At 42.9% G+C, this 20,612-nt stretch overlaps 1 protein-coding gene across 2 annotated transcripts in view; it reads right to left on the reverse strand.

Annotated features, from left to right (window-relative positions):
- The window catches only part of prkar1b (protein kinase, cAMP-dependent, regulatory, type I, beta), a 57,158-nt gene that overhangs the window by 10,897 nt on the left and 25,649 nt on the right, over positions 1-20,612 (reverse strand). For both annotated transcript variants that reach the window (XM_031877724.1, XM_031877725.1), the window contains 4 exons: positions 12,558-12,619; positions 9,479-9,525; positions 5,278-5,436; positions 759-819 (listed from right to left, as the gene is read on the reverse strand). In XM_031877724.1, the coding sequence (XP_031733584.1) occupies positions 759-819; positions 5,278-5,436; positions 9,479-9,525; positions 12,558-12,619 (329 nt within the window). The remainder of the gene's footprint in view (positions 1-758; positions 820-5,277; positions 5,437-9,478; positions 9,526-12,557; positions 12,620-20,612) is intronic.

The following is a 20,612-nucleotide window of genomic DNA, read 5'->3' on the forward strand; positions in this document are numbered from 1 at the left end:
CTCAAAAATCGAAGACAAACAAAAACACCGCCGCCTCCTACCCCTCCTCCAATTCAAAGAGGTGGAGCGGAGGAGCGGAGCGACAGAAAGAGGAATGAAGAGAGGAAAGGCACTTGGAAGAGGGAGGCGGGCCTTTGAATACAGGCCTCGACAAGGCTGTCGAAAAAGGGAGGCGCAGAAGAAAGGAGGTGAATGAAAAGAGAGTGGATCTCGCAGAGACGTTCTCTTAAGACCTGAATTGAGTGTATGTGTTTACTCAGCCAGTTAATAACTCTGTACAGGGGGCATGGCCTTACTCTATACACCACACACACACGATCAAGTGGAAAGGGAGGAGATGTCAGTTCCAATTGCAACTCTTTTTGAAAGTTTGAATGAATCTCATTCGCCATTCCTCAGACGGCCTGTGTAGGCTGGTGTTATCCAAATTCCAGTGGGAAAATAGAGGCTTATCTTAACTCCCCGTTCTTTAATTGTCCACGTAGCGACATTGCAGAGTGTGACTGGCTTTAGCATGAGCAGTGCGAGAAGATTAGGACTGTACACACAGACCTTACTCAGCTGTAGGCCCTGTGTGACAACGTGCGCCTGTGTTTATGTGGGCTAATCTACAGTATACGTTGAACTCGGCAGATTTAACTGCCTGCACTCTGGACTCTTTGACCCGGTGTTTAAGATGAAGGTGAAACACGACATACTTGTGCACTACACACTACACTACTGCAGTAAAACACAAACTGAAATATTCACAGACTTACCAAGGATGGACACCTTGCTGAGGAATTCTTCATACATCTTTCTCTTCCTCAGTGTGCTGCCCTGTAAGACAAAAAAAGGAGAGACATTCACCATTAGTCACTCTCTCTGAAATTGTATGGCAGTAGTGCTCCACAATTGTCATGAAAATTATAATTGCGATTATTCCGCAAAACATTGTGATCATTATGTCTTGAAGGAACTGATTTAGGTTGTAATCTAAACAAATACTTACTGCTTTGAGTTGCTATTAGGAAAAAGTATTGAAAAAACTGTTCATGTTTGTTGTCAGATAATTAAAATCGAGCATTGAATGACAGACAATGATCATTTTTCAAACTGAAATTGAAAATATATTTTTCCAGGAAAGATAATTATTTCCATTTATTACACTTCTCTCGACATTATATTTATCTCTTTCTATCTTTGTCACTTGAACTCACAGATTTTCATTTAAACGTTTATTTTTGCTCACATGGGTGCTCACTCACTGGTCACGCGCGATAGAAGCACTTTATATTATGGCTGTGAATTGTCAAAAATCAAGCGATATGATACGTATCATTAAAAATCTAATATTAGGATCACTTGTATAAAGAACACACCATCACAAAACCTAATACTGCGATACTAAAGTGTGTTAATATCAGTCGTGCCACATTACATAAAAAATAAGGAGAAAATGTAAACTGCAGTATGTGGTACTCTTTCACTGATAGTGTTGACGCAGTTCATGGGGTCACCCTTATGGAGGTGTGTATCACTTGTGTGGTAATAACCATTGGATGTGTGTGTGTCTGTGTGTGTGTGTGTGTGTGTGTGGCCCACCCCGCCCAAAAGGCATGGGGACTTCCCCTCTCTGCCTCTGCTATGAACATCAGGTGCTTCCTGACAAGTCTAGACCCAGAGGACCCCTTCCCTAGCTGCATTTCTCCTTTTTTCCCTCTTTCATTGCACAGAACCTCTCTGAGAGAGCGGGAACATGAAGAGAAACAGAGAGAGAGAGAGAGAGAGAGTGAGGAGAGACGATCTTGTCCGCCCTGTGTCTGCCTCTGCATATGGAAATGATATATTGAGGCTTGGGGTGTCTTTAGTGCATAAGTGCCCGAGTCCCGCTGCTGCCTCTAATTTCATATAATTTCACATTTTGTCTTAAAAGGGGAGAAAATGTTCCCAAGTGAGCCAACGTCAAGCTCAGAATCGTAAACAACTTGATTAAAGGAATTCTAGGCTGCATCGCCTCCCTCCTGGATAAATGATTCGAGTGTGTGTGTGTGTGTGTGTGTGTGTGTGTGTGTGTGTGTGTGTGTGTGTGTGTGCGGAGCGTGCAGTCTGTTTTAAGTTCTGCCACTTATGTTTCGCTGCTGTCTCTGCAGAGACGAAACTTCATGCTCATTAAGCAAGCAAATACAAACACTCACACGTGTATACTCTACCTCCGACACAATCTCTCAGGCACCCACAAGCACATGCACCTTCCTCAAAAATGTTCAGTTGGTCTCCTGATTTCATAGCTTCCCCATAGAGCTCCTCAGACAGGCTTGCTGAGCTTAAAGGCTCACCATGCGTTCATAACATTACATTACACAGCAGGTCTGATTTATGCGCCTGGTGTAGGAAGGGCTGGGTGGGCCAACACAGAGGTTGACCGCGTTGGATGGAATGAAAATGATACTTTTCTAAAATTCTGATTTCTGAACATAATTTGTTTTGTCGGTGCACATCTTTTTTTCTCTTTGCATTCTTTTGTATCCGTCCTTATCCTTACTGTCTACTTGGGAGGGCCTGAGCACATGTTTCAAGTCCAAATCTCCCCCGCTCCTGTTGGCCATAATGCGCTCGCTCTTTCCGAGGTTAAAGATGAACCAGCCTCTGTGTCTGCTCGCTGTCTTTGAGGTAGAATCATCAAAGAGTTGAGGTGTGGAGCGAAGCCAGACTAAACCAACCGTACCTTACGCCCCATCACCTTCATCTCCGTCCAATGCAAATCACAGAACCCCCCCCCCCCCCCCACATCCCTCCTCATTTCTTGGTATCATTTCCCCTCGTCTCCTTTTGTCTTGTGTTCTGTTTGTTGACAGTGGTCTGTCAGTCTGTTAATTACTTGGTCTGTCGCTGTGCATGTTCAAAGACTAAGATGACACAACAAGGCGGGTATTGTATGACTGGCAGCAACACAATGGAGAGAGTGTGTTAATCAAAGGGAATGGTATTACATTGTTTACCAAATGCACTCCTGGATAAGGAGGAGAGGAGGAGGTGGAGGGTGAGGTGGTTTTGAAAGGCCGCTCAAGGCTCACATTTTACAGCACAAGCCTAATGACGTGTTCCTATTGTTATCAGCATCCTCAGGGGTTGAAACTACGTTCCAGGGTTAAATCACTGTCAGGTGACATGCAAGGGCACATGCAAACATGTACATGCTCTAAAATAGGGCTGGAATTAACTATGACTTTCGTTATCAATTCATCTCGATTAACTGATCAAATGATTAGTCTATAAAATATCAAATCATTGTAAAAATGTCCTTCGGAGGTTCTGAGAGGAGGTTCTTCAAATGTCTTTGTTTGTCCAACTAACAGTGCTTAACGTGAAAGCTGGAATCAGAGAACTTTTGCAATTTTTGCTTGATTAATTAATTATCAAACTTGTTGGAGTTTTATATTACAAGGGATCTTAGTCCAAGATAAATTGGCACAATGGTTTGTGAACTTCTCTGATGTTGACAAAACCTAAAAAGTAGCTGAATCCTCATCATGAAGAACCTCTAAACAAAGTTTTATGTGACCAGCAAAAGTTGATCAAATTTGAGTTCCTTGAGATGATACAATGAATAAGAATCAACTAATCTACTTGATCTAACTGACTGACTTATCTACTTATCTTAATGTAAAACTGTTCAGTCAAGTTCTTAATTACACGATGTGGAGATCCAGCAGAGAAAGAAATGTGCAAACAGTTAAACTGATGGTAGCTGCAGCTACAGCTTCCTGAGCTCCTGACTAACTAGCTGCAAACATAAGCACTCTGCATAATTTTACTGGGAAACAAAAAACACACACACACACACATACTTAGACACACAGAGAATGCTCATTGTGTTGGCTTAAGACGTTGCCAGAATACCGCACTGTATAAAAACAGCTTTACAAATCATTGACAGCAATAATTAACTACAGGTTCACATAATTGAATTCTACTTCACCCTGTCTCCCCTCCTGCTGCTGCTGGAAGGAACGAAGGAATGACAGAGAGAAAGAGAAAGAGAAAGAGAAAGAGAGAGAATCCTCTCGAAGAAAGGTTACCAGGGCAGACTGTGCCCTCAGTTAAACTATGTGCTTAAGAGGTGACATGAGTGCTAAGGCAGGCCTGTGCCAACTTTACGTAGAGCTGAAAGGTCCAAACACAGACCTTCTGCCATCTCTGCGGGTTCAAACTGTTTGACACAGAGCAGAATGTGCACTGCTGATGAAGGCTAAAGAGGCACACGGGTGTTTGAAAAGGTTAATTGGAGGCTATCTCATTTACTCGGGAGTGAAGTGTGAGGAACATCTGAGGAAGTATTTTGTCGGGCACGAAGACAGAAAGGTTATCACCCGAAATGTGTGTGTGTGTGTGTGAATCAGTATGACAGCTATGGGCAGAGCACCTTGTGTTTCTAGTTTAAACATTTAGACATTCCTGAAAGATAAGCTTCTGGAGCTGGAAGTGTGTGTGTCGAGGCATTAGGGTTGACCCTGTCTCTCCTCCACAGCCCTCCCTTTTCCCCCATTCTTCACCTACCGACAGATCTAGAGAGACATTAAAAGCGGAGGAATGCATGTGCGAGTGTGTATTTTGAGGATAAAAATGAATGCCACTGTTTTAAGTATTTAAGGAGTCTTAAGTGGTTGAGTGGGAGAAAATATTACAAGTGAGGAATCACAAATGATTGGAGCGTTGAGCGTCTACTACCATACTATATTATTGTGTGTACGTCACACTTAGTGTTTCTGTATTGTGTCAAAGTGCATTTGAGGTCTGTCATCATGTGTACTCCTACTTCAGAAATGTAAGACGAAGGGTCCTAACCAGAACTTTTTGTTTGTCAGCAGTTTTTCTATCGTGGGTCCTCGTGCTGTTTATCTTGTTAATGCGCAGGTGACGCGATGCAAATTCCTGCCAATGGTTTTAGACTATTTCAGAGATCTACAGGTGGAGGTAACAACCAAGATGAGCTGTAATGCACCAGCAAAGTCAGGTAAGAAGAAGATTGCAAGCTGGTTAACATGTATGTAAACAATGAAGCATTAAAAATATGTTTTAAAAAAATCAGCTTTGCAAAAGTTTTATGAGGAAAGGAATATATACAACGTGTTTGTTGGACCTCAAGGATACACAAAATGCATTTTGGTGAGTAACACTGAATGTAAACATAACTTCTGTTTGTCTACAATAATAATACATTTAAAACAATGGCTACCCAACCAGGCTGCAACAGAAAATTATCCTAGGCTACAGCATGTGTGTTGAAGTCTGTACCATGAGAATGCGTCGGTAGCTGTCTCGGTCGATGCCCCACAGTTTAAGATCAGTCTTGGCCTTGACGGTTGCAGCTCTGGGAGTCCCGTAGATCAGGGCCAGCTCTCCAAAACTACCTCCTTCTCCAATACTGGTCACCCACTCCCCGTTCACATACACCTGCAGAAAGGACAAGAAACAGAGTGATGGAGAGGGTGTTGTACAAGCTTAAATGGTTCTGAAGTTTGTCAATCACTGCTGGGTAGACTGTGAAGAATTTCCTTATTTTTGTCATTTCAACTTCTCTACCCATCCTGAGACACTTTCCTCAAACTTTCTCCTCCCCCTCTGCCTCTCCTCAGTTCCTTAGCAGTTTGATATGCAGACTAGGCTTGTCCCTAAGTGTTTGATCCCCACTAAGCCCCCAAATGAGACCCTCTAAAAAGCCCTCTATCCCTCCTATCTCTCCATTTATCCCTTTTATTTCATCCGTCCTGTCTTGTTCGGCCCTTGCCTTTGATTTGTGAGCGATAGAGGACAGAAAGCCGTGGTAGACTTTCTTGGTCCGTATTAGCACTTGAATGCTTGTTCTCCTACACATGCACACGCACACACATGCACAGCTCTATTGAGGCCAGCCACTATAGCTCGACATACAATACAAGCTCATTGAGACTCATTCAGGCTGTCTCTGGGGCCGTTACGGTTTCACCTGTCGACACACTATCCACTATCTTGTTGACTTAATAACACAGAGAAAAAGGAGAGGAAGGGAGAGAGGGTTTATCCCTCCGGGGGCAGTGAATTGCCAGAATTGTTGCAAGCCATTATCCGAGGCTCAGAGAAGACCACAAGAGACTCATCCTTCACTATCAACTGGGATGGCTCCAAAGAGACGCAGAGTGCTAGCTATGGAAGAACAATCATGTGAGTGTTGCAAAAGTGTTACATCAGAGCATACAGTACAGGTAATAGTATTTATTCCTGTTCTAGTCCTCAAGTGTCTCCTGACCTGCAAGTCTTTGTTCGGCATTCATTGTTGTGAATCTGATCCCATAACGTCCCACACACACTTTCATGCAACTCCAGGTCAGGACGAACAATCAAACAATCAGCATTATGTCCTAACTGGATCAGGAAAGTGAAGCTGGAGCAGAAAAGGTTTCTGCAATAAGGACCGCAATAGGAAACACTTGCACTGTATCGAGTCAGCACTGTGCACGAGGTAAAATGGAGTTCATAATGAAACAATTCAGTCTCCAACCGTGTATGCTGTCTCACAGCTGTCACTGAATTTTCACACTGCGAATATCTACAGCAAACTGTGTGTGGCTGGTGGTAATTAAAAAGCAATAAATCAAAAGTCCTGGAAGGTGGAGGAGTAGGCTGTTACATGCAGTGTGTTGCTCTGTGCAAAAGTGTGTGAGCGAGAGGTTCTGTCTCTCTTTGTTGTGTATTGGGCAGCAATTATTTAGATGCATTCCCAAATGCCATATCTACTGTAATAATAATAATCATATAAATCACAAGAATCATAACAACAATAATAATAACAATAAGAAGAAGAAGAAATTACATAAGCATAATTGCTTGTATTACAGTAAAGGTATTGTAAGACTTTTGCTCACAAAATGATAAAGTTATCTGTGATTAAAAGGCACTTTAAAGTGTGCAACTGTCGGTGGCAGTTTGTAAAAACAAGATTCAAACTTGGCCTCCTCCCCAGACACCAGAAGTGCACACCCCCTGATTGTGGTGTGTGCTCGCCAGCGGGTGAAAGCCAACCCCAGATTCAGTCTCGGTTTGGGGGGGGAAGAGATTCGGTGCTGTGTCCACCATTTAATTAGCTTCCACTTGGATGCATGCTTATGCTTTGGCACCTGGTCGCAACGTTTTTATAGAGGTTGACGCAGAGAAACGTCCCGAACACAGCACAATAAGAAATCCAGGCAGACGGTAGAGTCTCTGCAGATACAGACACAGACACCGCCACGCACTTCTAGTGGGTCATAAGTGATGATGATTGAGACAAAGACTTTTTGTTTGAGTCTGTACTTTGTTTTTGTGTGGAGAAAATCCAACTCATTCTGCTTTTAAGGAAGTCCCTCCATCTAGCATTTTTTTTGCAGGATATAAACATTTAATAAATGGTTTAAAACACACTGTGCTTTACAATATTGTCATCTATCGTCTGTTTATACACCAGTCAGCAGTTATGGGTGCTCACAGGAGGAGTTATAGTTGTTTACAAATACATTAATAAACATGTATATTGACTCACAACTACATTATAGTGTGTTACAAATTATTAAGTGGGTCATTTAATGTTTGTATACTGTTTATATGCTAAACAGGGAACTTAAGGGTTACCAGATATTCAATATTTAATTACAAATAGCGTTTTTTTCCAACAAGATCATCTCACAATTTGAAATGAAAGCTTTAATTTCCTTTGTGGTGCAGCCATATAAATACAGGCCAATGTCTGTAAGTGAATACAGTTGTGTGCAGACATGGATGGGTGTTTACATCAGTGGCAGTGGTTTTAGGCAGTTTATTGGATGCCAGCAGATTTACACCCCTTTCTAATGAGAGACATCTCCACACTTTAATAACCTCGTCACTGAGCTTGAAGTAGTTTAGTGCCTGAGATGGTGGCTGGGAGGCAGCAGCTGTCTGCAGAGATAGAGGGGTGGATTGTAGGGAGAGGTGAAGGAGACTCGGATGAGCACGGGGCTGAGGCCAAGGATAGGGGTCTTCCCCCGACTTGGATGCAGAATGATATGATCCTGGCTGTGGGTGCAGATGCCTAAGATTCACTGTTGGCAGGCAGAAAGAGGTTGAAGTCCCAGCCCAGAGCAGGCCGAACAGTAAAGACACAATGTGACGCTGCAGCTGCCGGACAGAGCTCCAAACCACGTGTGAATCCATTAAAACTAACATGAAGACAGTTTTATGGAAAAATAACAGCAGACACACTGCACACAGTAAGAAACAGTATGTTATGAATAAATATGTCTTATTTAAGGTTTTAAAGTTACACAGCTTAGAGAGAGCTGTACAGAGCAACTTGTGGTAAAAGGTAACGCGGCAACAACCAACTAGACCGAGTGGCTTCAACACAGCTGCACACTCAAAGAGACAAGCCACAGATTATAAAATGAGTGGCGAAAAACTAAAATAATCTTGTCTCTATTGTGAGAGTACGATTCTCACAAACTGAATATCGGATCTTACACAAGACGATCAAACGCTGAAGATAGCTGAATAAAAGAGAAACATGGAAGGAAAAATAAGTGAATATCTGCACAATTTGTGAACAAATCATCTAGTTAAGACTAAAAAGGCAAAGTTGCATTTCAAGGTTAAAACTTGGCTTGTTCAGTCTAATAAAGTTGAGGAGATATCATCCAGTGTGCAGATATTCTCAGCTTCTTCATTCACTTATCTTGTGCCTCATCTTTTACTAGCAATGGATGTGCACACAAGCTATCCTTCTGTAGAAAACAACCAATACTGTTTTCACTTGTAACTTATCTAATCGCATTTGACGAGACATCACCCAAAGCAATGGAAGTCAAAGCAGCAGCGTTTGTCCAGAGTTATCTGCTACGCAGTCTCTCTATCAAGGCACCATCTCAGTATTTATACAGTCCCTTCTCTCCGTCTCTCAGGTGGGCCGATGAGGCACGCTCGGCCGAGCTTGCCAGCCTGCTTCTCTCCTCTCACCCGCCGTGTCTGTGATCACCGCTGTAAGCGGATAAGGTCACTTCCTGTTTAACTTTCCGTCAGCTCCTGTTTTATCTCTGCACTTAACTCTATCGCTCTGCGTCTGGCTCGCTAAGACAAAAGACGCTCGCAGTTTGGCTCTCTTCACAGTGCGCTGGACTCTGTAGCGCCGTGTTCAGATTGCCATCAGAGTGGAACCGAACTTTGAAGAGAACAAAACATGTGGGCAACCCAATACAACCTGTCTATTGTTAGAGGGAAACACTGTGTCAACATGAGTGGAGAAGGCTGGGTTTTCCCACTGAGTCAAAACCCTTCGTATGGCCTGGCCTTAAAAACAGGTGAACAAATATATATATAAAAAATATTGGCACACTGCACACTAGAGTTCCCTTTATTATTTGTTTTAGTCAATTTGACTAAAAATGAAAGAAGTTACTCTGAAGAGAAATTCGTTTTTTAGTGTGTGTGCTTCTCCATGTCAACCACTTACGTCCACTTCACCTTGGTCAATCACATAGAAGTTGTCTCCTTCATCGCCTGGAGGGGAGAGACAAGGAGAAACACAGGGGTTTGTGAAAGAGCAGGACAAAAAGCAGGAAAGGTACCAGGAGCTTACACTTATTTATTACTTCCTGCTTAAGGTTTCAAAGGAGAACTTTTAAACCATTAAACCTAAAGAGGTGCATTAAGAGATTAAAATCATTTGTCAAACACTTGATATACCACTTTCTGTGAGCTGGGGAACAAAAAGAATCCAGAAACGTCTAAACACACATTTTCACACACACTCCTCCTCATATCTGTCAACTTCCATCCCTTGTTCTTAATAAAATCACTGTTGGATTTCTTGTCTCACTCTTTTTTCTTGAGGTCTTTAAAAGTGGAGGCCCTCTGAAAGCTTCTGGGCAGACAGAAAGTGTCAGAGATGATGCTGCCTCCTCCAGAATGCACATTTCACTGGGCCTGGCATTATCTTTGTAAAATAGGGCTCTCGCCAGCAAGCACACAGTGCTTATTACTGCTGCTTGTGTAGCTTAAAAGCCTGAGCATGCAGAGTGACAACACCTCAATGCAATGCAAAGCACAGAGACTCATAGTATAGTACAGACATTGCTTAGTAATCCTGTGAGATGTATTTCTTTTGTAAAAAATGTTAAAGGAATAGTTCAGAGTTTCACTCCCAAAATGTAAAGCTATTCCTTTAAAGGTACCAGCAGAAAAGTTGTCGTAGTTGCTTGTCAAAAAGACAAAACATGCATCCACAGTGGCTACAGCTCTACAGTTAGATTTGTTTGTTGTGTTGTGTTTCCTTCATCTCTCACTGTCTTGGTCCGCCGCAACTAATCGCTATCAAATGTGCATGACTGGCAACGCAAAATGTTGTCTGGTTTGCTGACTGGTTCCCTGTTGTGTCATTGACGGGGGCATGCTGTGCCTTCAAAGCTAACCCTTGAAGAGAGCCATGGGATCTGGCCGGTTGATGTCCACTAAAAGCATCTAGTCTGGAGATAAGGCTGAAAAATGGTGAAGCGTTCCTTTAATTATGGTGTCCGTTACATGGGGCTCAGGGGGAATTATGGAAAGGGACTGACAGCCACAGGCGAGAGCACTGTGAAGCTCTCCCTGCAGCTCACTCTTGCAATGACACACAAATGCAACTCCATTCAGAGGTACAATTGGGTGATGATGCACAAGTTTACATGACACAAGTATATACGTGTATGGATTTCGTGAGGGTGTGTGTGTGCATGTGTGTTCTTGTGTGTATGTTCACCTGAAGAGTTGAAAGGCTGAGAGCACCCTGTGTGTAAAGTTCACAGGAGTTCACACGGCTAATTAATACTGAGTGGAGAGTGCTCGTTAATCATACAGCTCTATGTGCCACACAAAACGCTCCTTGTCTGTCTGATGGTCTGTCCCAGTGGAGACCTCAGACACACACACACACACATACATACAACCTGCTGCAACCTGGCCCTCTTCTATCTCTCTCTCTTTCATCTCAACTATCTCTCTTTCACTTCCCTCTCGCTCTGTCTTTCCTTTCTTCTACTCTTCCTGTCTTTTATCACATTGAAGCACATACACACACACTCACATGCAGACACACTTTTGGTGGAGTCTTTGTTTTGTGCCCTTTCAATCCCCCTATGCTTGAGAGTGCAGGCAAATATTTGACCAGAACGTGCACACACACACACACACACACACACACACACACACAGGCGAGAAGGCGTACTCAGTGTGGCCTCGTTTAAACACAAGCTAATTGGCGTTAACACTGTTAAGGTTCTTTGACTTTGCTCAAAAGGAAAACATGGGTTGCATCCTCAGCCTCTGAGGCGTTTCTTACCCACAATGCTGCATGATGCACCATTAAGTCAGACATGTCCATCTTTCAAAACAGAGTTCATGTTGAAAATTGTTATTTCAAATTTGGAATCACGCATAAAATCTTCCTTTGAACCAGAGAACCAATCGCTGATAACTGAAAAATTTGATAAATGTCAGAAACAGCAGATGAAATGAAGTTGATACAGCACATTAAATAGATTACAATGATGATTCTCCCTTTGTTTAAATACCACTCGAGCCACAGGGTCGATAACTCCGAGCTGTGTCTGAATAATGTGGGGTGTTTTTTTTAAGCTGTACAGTGGTCCAGACATTAGCAATGACATCAACGCCCTATATACTGTATACCATACTCTATAGTGTGTATAACAATGGGCTGTCTGGGACCGGGGGCCCTACACAGTTAGCTAGACTTTATTATCACCAAATTAGGACTGATATACCTCTGGATGCTGTCTTGGAGTGGGTGGGAGTGACAAAGCGAGTGTGTGTCCAAACAGCCGATACTTTGACTTCACTTAATGTCTAAGAGAGTGTGTGTGTTTGTATGGTATGCTCCACAAGTTTAGGCTATGGGATTTTATGCATGTGTGAACACAGCATTATCTGAAAGTAGGCATTTCTCTCTGAGAATGTGCGTTTTAAATATGTGATTAAACATGTCTATGTCTGTATGTGATAGGGGTTTGGCGTGAGGCTTACTGGAAAAATACAGTCTGGCCCTGCTAAGCTCTGTGTTCCCTCAAAGTCCAGGGATGTCTAGAGTGAAGGCTTTGATGACTGTGGTGAGGCGGGAAAAGAGGGACCTGACATCTGGTGCAGACTGATGGTATGAGTGGGGCAAAGAGAGGGAAAGGGAAGGAAGAGGGCCCTATTTTTATGGCAACACAACGGCCAAGGCAGGCAAAGCTCTGACTGCATGGTATTTTGGTGGCCAGCGCATTACACACAAGTGGGAGGAGAGGCGCAAACAGGTAGGAGGTTAAATCAAATGAGGCAAGACAAGTGAGTTGTTGGCGCTTTGGCACAAATTTGATTTAGTCACCAACAGCAAAATAAAGAATTGGAGCAAATGGACAGAAATGGAAACACAGAAACTTCTAACACTAGTAACATTCCAGATATTTTAGGATTATTAATTACTGGAACTCAAATTGTGATTTACTGCACAGATTGATGCCATAAATTCACTTAAACAAAACAGTTGCACATACCTTGCTGGATGACTGTTTCCCCCGCAATGTGGGTGACTGGGAACATGGCATCAAATATGTCACTGGAGGAGAAACAGACAGAGAGGGAGGAAGGAGAAGGGACAAGGAAAGGAAAGAAGGAGGGAGAACATGGTTATTTCCAACATACATGCTATTACGGTAATTTACCCCAGAGATCTTCTGAATTGTTGACTCACACACACAGAAGTTTGTACCGAGGGAGAGCGGCATGCTGGGAAAGGCAGGGCAGCCATCACCACTGTATTGACTCTATCAACCGGTAGCATAGCCAGAGAGACAAGCCTGAGAACTCTGGATGACCCCAACACAAACACACACGCACACTTGCACTAAACGCACCCACCTGAATGTGTGCACAACTGATTTTTTCATCATCGTCCACATCCAAACTAACACCCACTACTTTCAGTTAAAACCGTCATAACGAACAGACGTATTGCCAATAAGATCATATGCGGTTTATTACAACAAATCAACCACAGTTAAAGCATGAATTAAATAAGTAAATGTTTTTGACAATGGCATTAATAGTACTTTCAATGTAAGCCCCAAACACCAGACATTATTATCATCAGATCAAACAACATTGCAACGCTTCACCCACTTTCTCTGCGTCTTTACATTATATTAGTACCGAACATAGGCTTGAACATGACTCTGTGTTGTTTCATTATCAAAGCCCGTATCTCCGTGTGCATCTTTTGAAAGAGGCGCTGAGAAAACAAACAAAATGTTGGCTGTGCCTAAGCACATAATTTCTGTTTCAGCCCTGCAGGAAAAGCGCCTGTTAGACTGTTCCTAATCGGGCCGTTTAAATGCATGAAGCCTCACTAGATTAAAGTTCCACCGCTGAGATGTGTTGGGACAAGAGAAAACTCTGTATCCTTCCTCTCTGCTTGTCTCGCACCTTCAGGCTATATTTATCTAATCAGTTGCATACCACGTGTCCAATAGAGAAATGTAGAAAAATAAGAGGGTCAGGCATATCAAAGACTTACAAGACCCGCTGAGTGAATGTGGGGCAAGTTTGAGCCCGTTCTCGAATATGCATGTGTGTCACAGAATGTGATGATCCAGTGTGTCTGCGTCTGAGTGTGTATTGCCGATGAAAACACGCAGGTTTGTACAAAATAATGTGTGGGCGTTGAATACGTCTGTGCTCATGACAGTACACTAGACTCGGCAGCACTTGAAAATGAAAAGGCTTACACAGGCTTACACACACCTTGCTGCACACTACAGACATAAAAGTGTTGCTTGACATGATCCTCGCTAAAAAAGAAAAAAAAGAAAAAAACTAAAGGTCAACAGATTTTGGGGAAAGATCTGAGGATGCCATTGAGCGGTTTGGAAGTGAACGGACTTAAGAAGGTGGATTTGGGCCAACTACACCCACAGGTAGGCCCTGTGCAATGCAGCTGGCCACTGACTCACACACACACACACACACACACACATAATTGTGAACACAAGAACAAACTTTCTCTTTGAAGTGTAAAAGCACGGGGTAAAAGATGCACAGACACACTTCGGTACTCTCATACACAACACAGCCTCCATATATGCACGTGGTACTATACATGAAACTCAGTTGTGCATGTCAACACACACACACACACACACACACACACAAGTACAACAACATATTTGAGCATGGGCATTCTCGATAAAAACATGCATACTGGCACTCTCGTATGACACACTCGCTTTGATGGTTTGATTAGTCAGAGCAACATCTGCAAGAGTGCCCTCAACTCTGCCCACATCTGTGACCACCTGCTCTCAGCATGGAGTCTGTTTGTTTGGGGAGCTGGTCACGTATAACTAATAATTACCATAGCAAAAGAAGAAAGTCATTTTGAAAATAGAGTAGAAATACAGATTGAAAATCCATGAATGATGTTAAAATCATATATTATAAGGGACGGAATGTATTTCAGTGCTATCTAACTCAGGATGGGTTGTATTTTGGCATGAGCCCTTTCGCAGTGGTGATGATGATGCTGTTAATGATGATGCATCACGCAGCTAAGTAGGAGGCTCTCGCCTGAGACACAGAGTCATAGCGAGAGGATCAAAGGTGAGCGAACCTGCGGTTAGGTAATTACCCATGACCACCTCTCTCTTTCCATGCCCTGCCTCCCGCTGAATGCATCGGTGAGCTCGACAAAGACACTTATGCAGGTAATTACTTCCTCTCGTCTCTACCTGTCCCTCTTTCCCTTTTTTCATCCACAACTTCCTCCCTGTCACTTTTTCTCTTCCTCTCCTCTCTCAATTACCCCTTTCTTCCCTCTAATTCTCTCGCTGCCCCACCTATTTCCCTCATCTCTCGGTCTATCGCCCCCCTACCCCCCCCCCCTGTCCCAGATGAAGTGATTAATCTTGTCTTTTCTGCTACCTGTAGCCCGTCTGACCTTATGTAAAGGCAGAGCACCCCCCCCCCCTCCCCAAACAATGGATGTGCTGTTCTGACAGAGAGAGAGAGAGAGAGAGAGAGAGAGAGAGAGGGGGACCCTGCAGACTCTGAGGGGACTAGGAAGTTCACCTCCAGCCTCAGGAGGAAGATATGGGTAGTGTCATGGTTCAGATATGTGAAGATACTTCCCTGCAACATGCATGTAAGAACACATACTAAGAAAAAAATGCAAAAATGCATTCATGTAAATGCCCAATTGTTAATTATTTTCAAACTATCATGCCAATCACGGCAGTGAAGCAGCAGTTCTAAGTTCAAAGGAGTAACTGATGATGCCAAAAGATGCAGTCATGGTTGGAGTTATTATCAAAATGGATGCAATTAAGAGTGCAGAGACACCTTTATGTAGCGCCCTGCATTGCATTGTGTTGTGCTCAACATCAAACTGTTTTTTTGTAGTCAGATAAATCAAGCCACAAGAAAATGTAGCTGCCACGTCAGGTTGCAAGTTGTACGACACAAATGTAGGCGTCTGTTTGTGCGAGAATGAATGGAAAAGCTTATGTGCGCCTTCACTCTCTCTCTCTCTTACACACATGCACACAACGACGCAGCAACAGCTTATTATTGCTCTCAAACACCCATAAAAATGTGGTTAGCTTGGGGGATTTCAGTCTTTAATGAAATAAAATCAGGCCTGCTTGTTTTAGCTGGATTGCTTGTTGTTCTTCATCATTGGCGTGGACTGCCTCTCTCTCTCGCTCATCTCACCTCTTCCCTCCTTCCTCTTAGTCTCTCCTACAACACGGCTGTTTATTTGTTGTATCTCTTACATTACTACCTCAGCACTGCCATTACGCCATTAGCACCAAGGGGCTCTTTAACACAGCAGCGTGCCGCCATGTCTTTGCGTTACTTAATGGGCCGCAGAATGTTGAGTTACACAAGCCCTTAATGGGGAACCCATCCAGAATACACTCGTCTGAAGACGTTTAGCAATAACCAAAACAATCAACAACTGCGCCGCACACGGGAACTTCCCGGCTCTCCAAGTTGTGTCCTGGCTTGGCAGAGAAGGGCCACTGGTTTGGCTGGCACAGTGTTTACGTCATTAGTGCTTGAAGGATTAATTTTCCCTAACACAGTTGATAGTAATTCAGATTGCTTATTCTGGCAGATTAGAACAATAGTCTTTGTTTCACAAGTCTGCAAAATTCCATGATATAAGTACTGGCCCGAGGAATATGTGTTTATATAAGTTTTGTCGGCTGACAGAGGCAGCAGGGTGAGATGCTGAGCAGAAACAATCCCTACAGGGATCAACTGAGAATCATACGAAGTAGCAATGATCTGTTGAACAGCAGAATCACATACAAATGTTGTCATGATACTGGAACTTCTAACTTCATTACCTTGAAAAACAATGATATTCAGTGTCATTTTCGATACCACAGGGAGCGATTAAGGGCATAACATTTTAGATTTTTATTGAAAGGTAAATAGCAGTGTTTGGTTCAACTTGTTGTTCCAAATATTCAAAATCGACATCTATCGATACTTCAATATTTTTGACAACACAAACACAAATATACACCTGTAACACGTAAAAAGGTTTCATCCCTTATGTTTTCAGGCTCCGGAGTGACTTGTTAAAAAGAATCTATGCTGCATACGTACTGTAGTGCCAGTGGCAGGTTGCTGTATGAAAAACACGCGCGACTGTACTGCCTTTTGTTTGGCTGTCAGGTGAAGAGTTGTGATTAGTCAGCGCAATGTGAAAAGCACAAGCAAACACCAAAAAAAAGCATGACAAAATTAATTGGGTTTTCACAGATGATGGAGGTTAACCGAATTGTTTACCAGCCTGTGTGACTCATTATGGCTATATCACAGTAAATGGAAAATATCTTTATGAGGCTGACTAAGTGGAGTAACAGTTTAAAGTTTAAAGTTGAGCACAAGCAGCCAATGTTACTCACACAGAACAACCAACTCACCCCACTGAGCTGCGTTAGTGAGGACACAATGATATTCGTTTTTTAAAACCGCCTAATTACATAACCTGGTATGCATATATAAACACATACACACACTCAAATGCAGACAGACACACACACACACACACACACACACACAGCTGACAATAGGCAGTAGTATTACAGTGAGTAAGAAAGAGTAAAGGGAGAGATGAAGGATGTGTAATTATACAGCACTGAAGCACTCAGGGAGGATATTTATGACATGAAAGCTCTTGGCGCGTGCCATGTCTCTCCCTAAAGGCTTCGCGAAAAATGGAGGGCCCGGGCCATGCCAGCTGCTGCCCGTTACTTCACATCGGCCTCCAAACTCCAAGAGAGTGATCCGTCTTACTGAATAAAAACTCACCACAAAGATCCCCTCTGTCCACCAAATCACAACCGACGTCCACTTTTAAAACTAAAATGATGATTTTCAACAATAGAGGTGGACAAGATACTTTATATTACAACAGCTTTTTGAGAGAAGATGAATTTTCCTTATATTTTTTTTACAACTGTTACTGTTAATAGAAATTTTAATTCCTGTTAATGTACATTCGTATATCTTGGGACAAACAGACAAGTTGATTATGGGTTTTTTTCGGGTAAACTGAGTTCTTTTTGCACATCACAAAAGTCTAAGCAGCAGAGACAATTAAAGGCGTTGCATATTGAGAAGGCAAAACACACTCCAAAAGGCAAAGCATTTCAGTGCACATATTTCTGGCTGTAGCTTGTGGCGGTACCATAGTTTTCTGTCATCATTAGTGCAGATATTTCAAGAAATACCAAAGCTACACACTCTTATTTTTATGCACACTGTTGTATATCTTCCCTCTGCTCCTCTTTTAAAGTATGGTTGAGTTTATTTCTGAGTGATTTTACGAGGTCCTCCGATGTGTCTGGCCTATACTGAGTGTACAGGCAACAGTGCAGAGGTGGTCCTGGAGGTTTACAGGTGGACATAACAGTTTACGGCTGGTGGCAATGACCACTTAGAGATGGTTAACAATGTGAGAGGAGAGAGGAGGCCGAGGCCAGCCGAGGAGACCGAGAACCCTCACTTTTCTAAAACTCAACCTCTTCACAATCTGCCCTTGGCTTTGGTTCTTGGGCCTCTGATAAACATCATACGCTCCAAAACAAACATAGAGTTTGTTTTTTTTACTTTGAAATTGTCCATTGCAAACTACAAACTTCTCAAATCTTTTATAGAATTAAAAAGCGCCTCTGACTCTGATATTTTCTGTCTCTAATCTAAGATCTAATGGAGGCTAACGTCTATATACGTTGAGGTCTAAAGAGTTCTAGCTGTGTAATTAAATATTGGAAGTTACATTTAAAACCAATAGAGGGCAAGGGAGCACACTGCGTTAAACCCACACACCTGGCCTGGTGGGTTTATAAGGGGTGTGAACTTGACTGCCTCCTGTATCCACAAAGTGTAGAAGAGTGCACCAGAGCACCTGAGGGCCGGTGCTGGTGATCTGTGTGACCTGTACACTGCTGCTGACACCTGCGATCACACCACCAGTGCAGTGGTGAGGTGCACATGTCCAATTTCTGTCTGACATGTTACACAATAAAAGTGCAACATCTACTTGAGCAGTGATGAGATGCAACGTTGTCTAACCTTGCAAAAGCTCCGTTACACCCCAAAAGCTCCGTTTTGCTTATAAGTGTCCAGAGAACTGATTGAAATTTGGAAAGACATTTCTAGAACATGCTGGCATCTTTTTCCAGTTTGAAAATCAAAATCAGTGGAGAATCTTAAACTGAGTGGTTAGGGCGTACATCACATGAGCGTAAAAGCCCTGAGCAGTGAGTCTCCTGGTTTATTTACCTGATGTCATTGCCATACTCTCATTCTCCACATTCTCTCAACTATCACTATGAAGGCATGAATGTCAAAAAAAAGATAAAGTATGATACATCACTCCTCTAAACTTTGCCAATAACCATCTATCACTATCCGAGGCGTCAGATGTCCAAATGAAGAAATAACTCCAGCAGCTCGTGTTACTGTGGCGACTGCTCCGAGGTAAACACTTGCTAATGTTTTTTAAATGCCGACAATGATTCAAACAAACATAAGCAATAGCTTGTAAAACAGAGAGGGAGGGAAAGACTAACTGACACGGTAGCTTTTCTCAAACCTTTGAGCCTAATTGAAGCAGTAGTCCTCAGATAAAATATCAGACTGAACTACCACTGAACTGGCACCGGCACCTTGGACTCTGCTCGCCTGCCAACGCCAACTTCATGAGAGATCAATCCGGCCTTGTCACACCCTTACCATGCCCAGTACCTCGAGCACCACTGCTTTCCTCACACTGTAGACAGCTTAGAACGTTTAGTAGACACCCATTTGTACACATGCATACACACTCACATATTCAAGCTCAAAGTTGTTGTTTTTTTTTTTTTTACAACAATCAATTTCCAAAAGTTTTAACACTCTCATACTCTCTCGTTCTTCCGCCGTGACTTGGAACACACACACACACACATGTACACATTCAGGTTGGCATCAGGGAGGTGAAAGGCAGAGTTGCATGGCGGCGGAAGAAAGGACCATCCTGAGGAGGAAAAGAGGGAGAAAAGAAAGAGGGGGCAGTTGATAGGAGGATGTGAGGAGACATGAGGATGTGTTACAGGGCAGGGAACAAACACCAAATACTTTGACAGGATCTCGATTGTAAATATACGCCTCATCAGAATCTTTTGATGTTTGGAATCATAGGGTTATTGTATGCCACTGCAGAGAATAGCTGAATCATTTCCCAAGCAAAGTACCTGTAATACAGTAGAGTTAGCCCATTTCATGTATTTCTTCCTTTTGTCCTGTATCACATCTATAAATACTTTTAACGATTTGAGTTTGAGGATTAAGAAATGCGTCTGACTCACACATTCAGCTGGATGCCATGGTTAGAGCTTCCCTGCTTCCCTCTTGACCGACTGCTGTGTGTATTAAGTGTGACAAGGCTGTTTTACAGGCCTACCTGATGATCCAACACACACCACCTGCTGATGCAGCCATGATGTCAGCCTCAAAACATCACAAACATGTCCGACCATGCAGTCTCTCCCTTTCTTTCCTCTCCCTTTCTTTCCATTCTTGCAATAGTTCAGTAGAGATTAGACGTCTATGCTTTTGATTAACTTGACCACTTCACGTCTCTATTTTTCCCTCGGTTCACTTTGACTCGATTTCCTCATGCTGTCGGTCTAGAACACACTTCAAAACAAGCATTTTCACACTTTCCTAAGACCCCTCTGCCTCTGATGTTTGTTGCCCTAGGACAGGAAAAAGCGAGCTCTTCCTCCACTTAGAGAGAAAAGGGGTCAGGCTGAATCAGGCGCTGACAGAACTAAGCCTCTACCGCTCTTATGTGTCTACAGAGGACAAGTCACTGGAAGGAGAGAAACAGAGAGACACATAGAGAGGGAGACACATTCTTGTCCTCATCCGATGTGCAAAGACAAAATGAAAAGAGTTATTTAACTGAATGCATAACTGTGTATATTGTGTACAGATGCCAAGAGTTCTCTCTCTCTCTCTCTCTCTCTCTCTCTCTCTCTCTCTCTCTCTCT

Source organism: Anarrhichthys ocellatus, unplaced genomic scaffold, assembly GCF_004355925.1.
Source record: "Anarrhichthys ocellatus isolate YVR2014 unplaced genomic scaffold, GSC_Weel_1.0 scaffold146, whole genome shotgun sequence".
Taxonomy (NCBI): domain Eukaryota; kingdom Metazoa; phylum Chordata; class Actinopteri; order Perciformes; family Anarhichadidae; genus Anarrhichthys; species Anarrhichthys ocellatus.